Source organism: Rhamphochromis sp. 'chilingali', assembly GCF_963969265.1.
Source record: "Rhamphochromis sp. 'chilingali' genome assembly, chromosome: 22".
NCBI lineage: Eukaryota > Metazoa > Chordata > Actinopteri > Cichliformes > Cichlidae > Rhamphochromis > Rhamphochromis sp. 'chilingali'.
The window spans coordinates 7,149,164-7,159,733 of NC_137950.1; the positions used below are offsets into that span (position 1 = coordinate 7,149,164).

Sequence of the window (10,570 nt, forward strand, 5' to 3'; positions counted from 1 at the left end):
ACCCCTCGATCAGTCCTATCTCCTCTGAGCGACCCGTTTTTCCTGCTCATCCTCTCCTGTTCTGAATTTCTTCACCACTCTTTGCTCTATTTCCATCTCCAGGCATGGCTGACAGAGATTCATGAATACGCCCAGCAGGATGTGGTCGTCATGCTGCTGGGCAACAAGGTGAGACCTTGTTGCCAACACTGGGAGATAGATGGACAGATGGACTCATAGAGGGTGGGAAGAAGGGATCACAGGCGGTATAGTAGGGCCTTGAGCCAGAGTGTAATGGATATGCACAAAAGCAGGGGAAATTTTTTTTTTATACAAATGATTTTCCAATGTCAAAAAGTTTTCAGTAGTTACATCATTATATCAGAACAAAGCAAAACAATGCACATTATTAAAGCTTAACTAATCAATAGTTCACATTAATACTAGCAACTAATCAAGTCGCTTTGAGCGTGACATTAAGTGGTTGCTCATATTGATGAATGGAAAGGTTTACAGCTTTAATGAGCTTTTTAGCATTGTTTGATTTTAGCCTTCAAATTTATGGTTTTATGGAGCTGCTGTACACAGTGGAACACTTAACAACTAGCAAAGCTAGACATTTAACATAACCAGCCAGACAAATGTTTTGCTCAGGAGTTAGTGGCAACAGTGGAAGCTTCAAGAAGAGTTAGTTAATATATTCATATTCTTTCTTCTGCAGTCACACAAGAGAAAACAGTAGTTGCATCCTGTAACATGACCAAAATAATTCTAACTACGTGCAGTTAACTTGTGACCTCACTGGTTTGAAATGGTTGCTCTGAAGAAACAATGCACAATCTGTTGCAGGCTTCAAACTGACTTTGGTGTGTCAAAGCAGCAATAAAATGGCAATAGGATGGAGTCAGTCTGCAATAAGTTTATCATTGAATGGGGTCATGTTGGCAGTTACCCTCAATCTGTTTAAACCATTAACTTTGATAAACTGACAAGAATTGCAAATCTCTTACCAACTAAATGCACAAAAAATCCCATTAAACAGAAATTCACATTAACTACTTACATTTAGAGTCTAGACAGAACCTCATAGATTTAAAACAAGAATTCATAAATTCTTCCACAAATAGTAATGTAGTTGCTGCAGGGTAGCAATTTAACTGCAATATGCGCACAGCAACCTTGCGATTATAAAGTGATATAACCAGAACACAACCTGTTTAATCAACCTTATTGCAAAGACATGCATTACAGATGGGTTGTGCTTATCAGCGCAGACTGACTCAGATTGCAACGTATAAATGATATGGCAGTTATTTGCAAACCTTGGCTAATCTGTTTTAGAGGGATTTCAGTCAATCTGAGTTAGACAGGTTGCCTCCCACTCCTGCCTCGTATTTAAAAGTGATCACTCTGAGGTTGATGGTTGCATCATCAACATCTGGGCAACCAGTTATTAGCTGCAAGGACTTGCAGTGAGCCTCCAAAAGCAAAAACACCCAAACAACTACCAATTTTTTGCTAAATTGCAAGCTTATTGTCCTGTTTTTACTGTAGCGTGACTAAGGCTTACATTAGTCACAATCCTAAATTAATGCCAAGTATCTTTTTCTGTTCAGTATCTAATTGCTCAGTAACATACTTGCTGTAGACTTAGTTTTTAGACTGTAAATTCCACTTTTATCAGCTGTATTTACAGTAATAGCATTTTCTGTAAACCCTAGAATAATTAAGCTAGCAGAAAGCTAGCTACTAGCCAATACTGAAAGTCGAATATTATATATTAAATAGCCATGAAGTTGCTAAAAAATAAAAGAATATAATGTAAATAAAAGCTTTATGTTCAAAGACGTGTATTCACACAAATAATAAACCTAATTTTTCTTCCAGTTAGGTCATTGTGTTCTCATACCGACTTGCTAATATGGTAACTAGATTAGCAGAGCTAATGAAATAGCAACAGTCCTAAAAAAATTGTGCTTGTTATAGAGTTGCTAGCTCAAGCATCTAAAACGAGGAGGGTCACAGTCTCTTTATTTTTTTATGCTTATTAAAAAACATATTTTGTCATTAGGACCAACTACACTAAAGACACTGTGAGAAGAATATAAGTGATTGTTTCTGATTCTGTGCTGTCTGTCCCATATGTTCTAGGCTGACGTGACACATGACAGGGTGGTGAAGCGAGAAGAGGGGGAGAAACTGGCAAAGGTGAGCTTTCTATAACACAAACTTGTGCCTATACACATAGCACACATAACGTTTGACACATGTAACAAGAATAAAAAAATACTTACTATACTTAATCCGCTCATGCAGCAAAGTTGACCCTGAAATTCTCTCCCCCTCCTTATGTATTCATACAGGCACATAATGTTGTTATTGTTTGGAATAAATGACGGGGGATTGCTAACATAATTTTCCAGGCCGTTTCGCTCAGATAAGCTCTGAGAGGCATGTTAGAGAAGGCTAAATATGAAGTGGTATGGAGTAGTGTGGCAGACGCACAGCAGCTGTCAAGGTAACAAACTCAGCAGGAATATTGAGATATTCACACGTACACGGAATGAGATTGCTTCACCTGGGAGCATCTCTCATCGACCACATTCTGCGTTCTCGCTCTTTTTCCAAATTACAACAAAATGACAAGAAAATTAGTTTTGAAAGCCAGGAACCTCAGTAGCCATCACAAGTATTTTTGAAATATTAGTATTGATCATCAACCCTCTCATCCCTCCCCAGGTGTCATAAACCCCTCGGCACGAATATACTTCCAATCTTAAATTAATCATAAGTCTAATTTTTCTGCAATTTAGGTCGTTATGTCCTCACAGTAAAAGACAGACAAGTGGCATGGCCACACACACACACACACACACACCTGAAAAGATATTTTTCTGTATGCAGGAATTTGGAGTGCCGTTTATGGAGACAAGTGCAAAATCTGGACTGAATGTCGAGCTGGCGTTCACTGCTGTGGCCAGGTGAGTCTCAGCACAACAGCACAAATATTAGACCCCAGAGGGAGATTAGATGTGATCATAAAGCAAGCATATGCAACTTAAGGAGTAACGTTTGCTCATTTGACTACACTAAGTGGTTTTCCATTATAAGTTTTACCCAAATTTTGGCTGATTTAGAAAGCATTTGCTGTGTAACTGATGTTACTGAGTTTGACTTTTTCCAGACTGCTCTTAATAGCACCAAGTTTAGCTCCAATTCTACCCAAAGCACTTAGACCTTTTAGACCCAGGATTTTTTTAATGCAAGCGAGTAAGGCCTTTTGTTGTATCACTTCCCACCTGATTCTAAAGATGGACAAAAATGATTTATTTATGAAAAGGAGACACCTTTTTAACATCACATGTCAGTGTTTGACCATACAAGAAAATACTACAGTCTGCCAAGTGCCATTTATTCTTAAAAGCAAACAGCTTTTTCATGTAAAGAAAGGAACATGATTTAAGTCATACGTTAGAAATTGGGCAATTGAGACTATGGTTGAAAAGACGTGAGCAGTATCAGCAAAATTGATTCAAAATTTTATTTGCATTTACTGAAATACTAAACGTAAAGTAAATGCAATACAAGCTACTGCTAAGATTGATCACAGTATAACTAAATTGGTAAAACGACTGAAATAAAAGGGCACTCCTTCTACTCTTATTGAGCAATCATGATCAGTTTTTCAAACTGACTGATTGAAATTAAACACGATCATGTTTTTTGGCCGATCAGATACAGTGTTACAGTCTTTAGTGTTAAAGGCCGTCCCTACAAATTAGGGTAAGATAAATTTGCACCTGTAAAGTATCAAAATGAATTGCTTAAAGTTGGATCGTGGGACTAGTTAGCTAACTAATTTATGATTAGCAGCTGTAATTCAGAGGTTTCCAAATTACAGGTCAGCATAATCTATCGTCATCCCCAGAGTGTAAGCACATATACTGTCCCTGGGGTGGCTGTAGCTCAGGAGGTAGAGCAGGTCATCTACTGGTCAGAAGGTTAGTGGTTGGAGTAGAAAAGTGCTATATAAGAATCAGTCCATTTAACAATCCACAGGGCTTTACTTGATCAGTATTTTGTTGGGTTCCAGCTTTGAAGTCATCAAGTCCGAGGAATTCTCTGTACAAACCTGAGACAGGATTGCATCGAGGCGTCGATTTTGGGAATGGTATCAAAACATTTCTGCAACGCTAAAGGTCCCAATGAGCACAATGGCCTCTATTTTTCGTAAATGGAAGAAGTTTGGAAGTTTCATATAGGGCATTAATGTTAGAAAATATGGAACAAGTGAAACGCTGTTGTTACAGCCTGGCTCCAAATCTGCAACGTAAATATGGAGACTAACACATTTTACAAAGATTAGGTTTTATTTTAAATTATATAATATGTTAGCTAACATAGTTGATTCCACTTAGACAAAGACTGGTGCGCCTCCTCAAAAGCCTGCAAACAGCTGAACGCTCTTGCACTGCCACTGCAAAGAGAATAGGGATGCAGAGGGTGTAAGGCTGATAATGCTTTCTGGATGCACTGCATCCCAAAAAGAACGCAGTTCTTAAGTTAAAGGGGGGTCCAGCCCAGTATGATGTAACTAATGAAACAGGCAGGGAATGTATGGTGAGTGAATTTGTATAATTAGTACTATTTGGGATAATATCAATGGAAGATTCAAAAAGAATTGCTGTCATGCAGTGTACATCTGGACAGATGTATCCACGAGAAGCACTGCCGGACAAATGTTGCTCATTTGTTTTATGAACACATTTTCATGCTATATTTGGAACTAGAAAGCTAAAAAAAGAAATATCTAAGATAAAGCGTTTAGACACAGATACAAATGACATATTCATCTATAAGATCAGATATAACATGAGTGTCTTTTCTCTTAACATGAACTTTAATAGAAATAAAAACGTTGGCAATAGTATTTTGATTGTGTTTCTGACAAATGTGTGGTGTCGGACAGTGTGTGGGAGCTGTTTCACACTTATAGTCTTGTTATGGTAACAGACTGGCAGAGAGGGCTGATGCCAAGAATAGAGTAGCACAGTCTGGCACACAATCACACTGCAAACAGAATATGAAATTAAATATTTTCTCGTTGTTGTCTTCCAGCTCATGTGAACACCTTCTCGGTTTTTTCATCCCTCTGCTTCTCTCGTCTCTCTCCGAACCCCTCCGTCATCGCTGACTCACCTCATCTCTCATCTCTGCCCTATGTTTTTATTTGTTCCACTCCAGTGAGCCTTTACTTGCACAAAACACAAATTCAAAAGGCAATGAAACCAGGTAACCAAACAGTACATGTTTGGCATTGAGACAGAGTGCAGGAGTGACATCGACAAATGACCCACTGACAGAAGTGATCTATAGGTTTTCATATAACATTTTTTGTTTTTGTTATTTATGGCAAAGGCTCCTTCAGCTCTTTTTATTAGTATTGCCTAGAGGGGCTCCTCAAGTCACTAATCTGATCTATATTTTTTTGTTGGTTTTGTTTCTTTGGAAAGTCAAAAAACGGTAGAGAAATGACACTTGGTGGTCATCTGTAATTCAGTGTTTATGGCATGGCATTTAATAAGAAAACAGTTGTATTTATATAGGGTCAAATCACAATAACAGTTGCCTCAGGGAGCTGGACTGCTAATCTGGGCATTTCCCAGTGGGTCAATGTGCTTGTAGGTCGATGGGTCAATATAATTCTTATTTTATGCTTTGCCGATTATACAGGCCCGCTTGAAGTGCCGCTGCGCCTGGGCCTACCCGCACAGACAGCAGCCCATTGGTTCATGTTTTTTTACTGGCGCTGGATTGTCCAATCAAAACTTTTAATGCAATTTGCCTCACTTAACTATGGAAGCCCGTTTCCGCCACACAAAAAAAGTATCCCTAACTCGAAATTTCGACTTATTAACTCAAAATTTTGAGAAAAGTAACTCGAATTTTGAGTTAGCTCTGCCAATCAGTCATCTACATGAATGATGTCACTTCCTTGTTACCCAGAAACTGGAGCCCTCAGCTACAAATGCTACAGCTAAGCTACCAGTATTACAGCCAGTCATGAATGCACAAATGTTCAGCGTGGCTTCACAAATGATGAAATCCCTGTGTTATTAGCTGAATCACATGGCGTTACTATCAGCAAACGTACTCTCGAAAGCCCCAATTTGTTGCGATCCGGTTTTGAGTGTCCATTCCTCTGCGCCGTATCCTTCCGGGTAATAAGAAAATGACATCATTCACATAGATTACTGATTGGCAGAGCTAACTCAAAATTTCGACTTATTAACTCGAAATTTCGAGTTATGGATACTTTATTTTGTGTGTGTGGCAGAAACTCTGCACCTTGTGGAGCAGAGCTTAGTGAGGAAGAAGCGGTTGATAAAGATGGACAAATAAAAGTGAAATGATGGAGCTGAAAAGCTGAGAGAGAATAACAAAGAAACTAGAAATAGATGCAGCCTAATGTCTTCAAATTAACCAGCACAGCCAACAGTAGTACCAGCAACAACTACTAACAAGCCCTTGCAATCACAGGAGGCTCCTGTTGCTAGAACTAGTCGTGAAGAGGTTCACCAGATATTTTTTCTGGATGAGGTGTTGTTGGCCAGATACTTGAACAGAGTGAAACCACCTCTGTGTAATCCCTAAAACATGAGTGCAGTGCTCCAAAGCAGGAACATGGGCTCTGTGGGAGTCAGGGTAGAGCATTATTCAGGGGTGAAGAAGAAAAGAAAAGAGAACAAAATGAATTTATATATATATGAAAATTAGGTTTACTGCACTTTAACCACTTTCAGTGCCTGTTTAGTTCTATATGAGTCTTTATGTCTCTCTGTGTCAGGGAACTGAAGCACAGGACCATGAAGGAACCCGATGAGCCAAAGTTTCAGCTGCAGGAGTACGTCGACAAAGAAATGAGGACCGCTGGCTGCTGCCGCTCATAGACCACATCCTACTTGTGTGTGTGTGTGCGTGTGTGTGTGTGTGTATTTGTGCAAGAGAGAGAGAAAGACAGCAGGTGCACTCTCTTACACTATGTAATAAGTCTGAGTTGGTGTACCTGGAAATGGCCTGAAATTCTCAATGTTTATATTTCTCTGCGGCCAATACGCTCTCTCTCCCGACCCACCTTCCCTCTGCGACTGTGAATGTAATATAATTCCTGTCTCCAAGCTTGCACATACACATGCATGTCTGCGCGCAGACGCTATGTTTGTAATCCCGTTTAATCCATTCTGTGCCAGTTTCCATGAGTGATGTAAATATTTTAAATGTAATTTTAATTTTGTGCTCTGGAAGCTTTGTTGTTTATAGATGCCTGTCTTATTAAAAGAAACTCTACAGACGTAACAAGGCTGAATATTACATCAGTCTGACTAGAATAACAGAAACCAATTTGTACAAACCACCATTGCACATAATGTAAGCTGTCATTCTGCACTACAGTACATGCTGTTTATGTACAGGATACCATATAATAATGGTTTTAATAACACTGATGTGTCTGTGACCCATTCGAGCTAGCGACCTTTTGTACACAATTTAAGTTTGATGTTAGAACTGTGTGATATATTTCTAACATGAATAAATCTCCAGCAGTGATCAATGTATACAACAACACAATCAGCAAAGGACAGCAGACCTACAATGGGAAATATATCTTCCTGAGAAATGATGGAGTTGTTCCAGAAAAATCATTTTCTAGATGTTGCTCTGTTTTCAGGAAATTAAAGAAAAGGACAAATGCTTTTTGCAACAAAAAACAACTGCATTTGTGTGAAGTCTGCTGTTAACCTGCATAGCAAAAAGAAAACATTACAAAAACAGTTGAATATTGGGTGTGAAAAGCGTATTTGCCATCGCATATTTCTTCCCCAAACCTTGAACGGGACCTTACACATATAGTTTTGTGCAAAAGCCGTGATGCACCACTCAATTCTTTACATTTTGTTAGGAAAATGTGAAACAGCTGCAGTGATTTATTGAAATGTGTGCAAAGATACATGGAAATATCAACACATAAGGCAAAAACAGTTTTTGAAATTCCCAGCAGCATATTTGATATGACTCTCTTTCTTGTAATTTCTTTAAATAATCTTCTCTAATAGTTCTTCAGGGTTTTTTTGAAGGACAAATGTTGGCTGCCTTTTGTTCCCACATTGATGATCCCATATTGCTTCAGTGATGTTGAGATCCGGGATCTAGGGAGGCCTGTCCATGACTGATAGCATTCAACTGTGTGTTGTTCTGTCCCAGTATGCCTTTACTGCTCAAAAACGAAGCTGTTGCCAATCAGACACTTTCCAGATGAAGTAGTACATGATTGTAGTACTTTTCTTTATTCTTAACTCATAATTCCACCAGTTTTAACAAGGACAGCATCAAGCAATGCAATTGTACATCTATCCTGACCTCCATTAAGTATTGATAATGAAGTTTCAATTTTGGATTATGTCTCCTTAAAACCCATTGCCAGTCCTTTAAATCGACTTCTTTACAGCCACCCTGTTTCTACTAGTGAGTGTAAGTAAGTGCCTGAAGATACAATTTAAAATGAGTTATTTGCTAAGCAATGTCTGTTATGTGTAGACAAAACACTAATTGATCCCTTGAGTTTTGGTGCCTTTTTGTTTCTTTATCTCTGATTCATAGGTCAGTGTTGGGTGGCTTAACAAACCAAAAAACAGAATTTGTCAGAAAATTGCCAATTACAAGGATGGGACTGAAAATGAGTGAACAAGCAGCCAATGTCCAGAAAAAAATTGGAAATACATTTTGAAACCCGGTTGCTCAAGAACACTTAAAGACGTGGAAACAAAATATAAAGAAATGAGGAGTGTTTTGTAAAGCTACTGTAAGAACATCTATGAATTAAAATGTAGAGATCTGGAATTGGTCCCGTGTAACTCAGACTCCTCTCATGGAGTTTTATGTATCTTTGTATCATATGTCCAGGTCTTCATCAGGCAAAGGAAATGATCACAGCGATTGACCCAACTTAAAAACAATATATAGATTTTGATGTTTCATTCTATTTATTTATGAAAAACTTAATGTGTGGTTGAGAGTTTTAAACAGAGATTTTCTTTAGTGAGCCTTTCTGATTAGAAGATACATATCGCTGTTGAGAGAAAAGGTTTTCATTGCGCGTATTTTTTTCCACAAAAACACAACATCATGGGGCCAGATATATAAAACTGAATACTCATGACTAAAGCTGTTTGTATGCACAAAGGAAGGTTAGGGAAAATGTGCGCATTCTTTTTTTTGTCAAATATATAAAACTGTGTTGTTGTTTTTCTTTCTCTTTTTTTGGTTTATTAAAGCTCAATTTTTGCCATTCCTATTCTTACCAATTAGTGGAAGTACACACTCCCTTGTTATGGTATCATTACAACATGAGCAAACAAGAACCACAGCTTCACTCAGTATATAACTGGGAAGGTTATTGGAGAGCGGGAGAAAGGGAAATGTGTAATTGTTGATCTCAGGTTCATGATCAGGAGAAAAACTAGTAAGGAAAGAAGCAGTGGAGGCTACTAACTATATAAATTCAAAGAAAAACACCATGGCAGAAATGCTGTACTACAAGGGCATCAGTTCTTGCAAGAAAAACACATTTATATGCAGAGCCACATCTTTTTATAGCTCCGACAATTACCATAAGTAATAAAAAAAGGCTTGGTAAAATTTAGTGCACATCAAATTATTGTCACTGAAGTCTATGAGTAGCGAACTGTTGTGTTATGTGTTAAGTTTCCCTGACCTTTTTCCCACACTATCACGTGGGGCTCCGCTCTAATACAAACCATACCACTTTATGTGTGGCGAAAACCGTATACGTGTTTTTTAATGCACACATTCTGTTTATACATCCAGCCCCTGGTTTCATTTTACCACACTGCGCAAAATTTTCAAAGCAAAATGAACTTAAGCAGAGTCGTATAATCTAGAACAGTGAACCGCAGGGGAGCGTTTAAATCTTCGAGGACAGCTTGCTTACGTTTTTTTTCTATTTTCTCTGCAGTTATTGGTAGAAAGCCATTATTTTTCCAGGTGTTTTATCAAAGATGGTTTCATACAGATTTCTGCCAACGTTGTAAACTCTATCAACTAGTACTATAAAGCATAAGTAAGGATTTTACAGTGAAGTACACATTTTTAGAATGAATCAGTTCTCATAAATTTATTGTTAACTTGTAATCTGTATACTGTATCTTAACTGAGGTTATTTGTATTGTATCGATCTTTTGTGTTGACTAATAAAGAATCTATCATAAAAATGAATGCATTTTTGTGGATCTTTAGCTCCATCATCTGGTACTAACCTGTGATTACATTTGCTGTAACCAACTCTTTTTACCTACACCAAGGAGGTTGTGTTTTTGGTAGCATTTTGTGTATTTGTGCGGGTTTTGTTTTGAATTAATTCTGGTAAAACGTTGTAGGGGTGTAGTGAGGGTGTTAACCATCCATTAAAAATTGGCTTACATCCACCAAAGTCTTTAAGGTAAACTTATTGATTTATTGGTTAAAAAAAAATGACAAAAAATAAGGATTACAGTTTACATCCAAATATCATGTC

General features: G+C 38.0%; 1 protein-coding gene across 1 annotated transcript in view; it reads left to right on the forward strand.

Moving 5' to 3' along the window:
- Window positions 1-10,206, forward strand: part of rab26 (RAB26, member RAS oncogene family) — a 126,655-nt gene extending 116,449 nt beyond the window's left edge. The window contains exons 6-9 of the mRNA XM_080872344.1: window positions 103-168; window positions 2,131-2,187; window positions 2,884-2,960; window positions 6,827-10,206. Coding sequence (XP_080728470.1) covers window positions 103-168; window positions 2,131-2,187; window positions 2,884-2,960; window positions 6,827-6,929 — 303 coding nt within the window. The 3' untranslated portion in view covers window positions 6,930-10,206. The remainder of the gene's footprint in view (window positions 1-102; window positions 169-2,130; window positions 2,188-2,883; window positions 2,961-6,826) is intronic.
- Window positions 10,207-10,570: the final 364 nt, after the last annotated feature.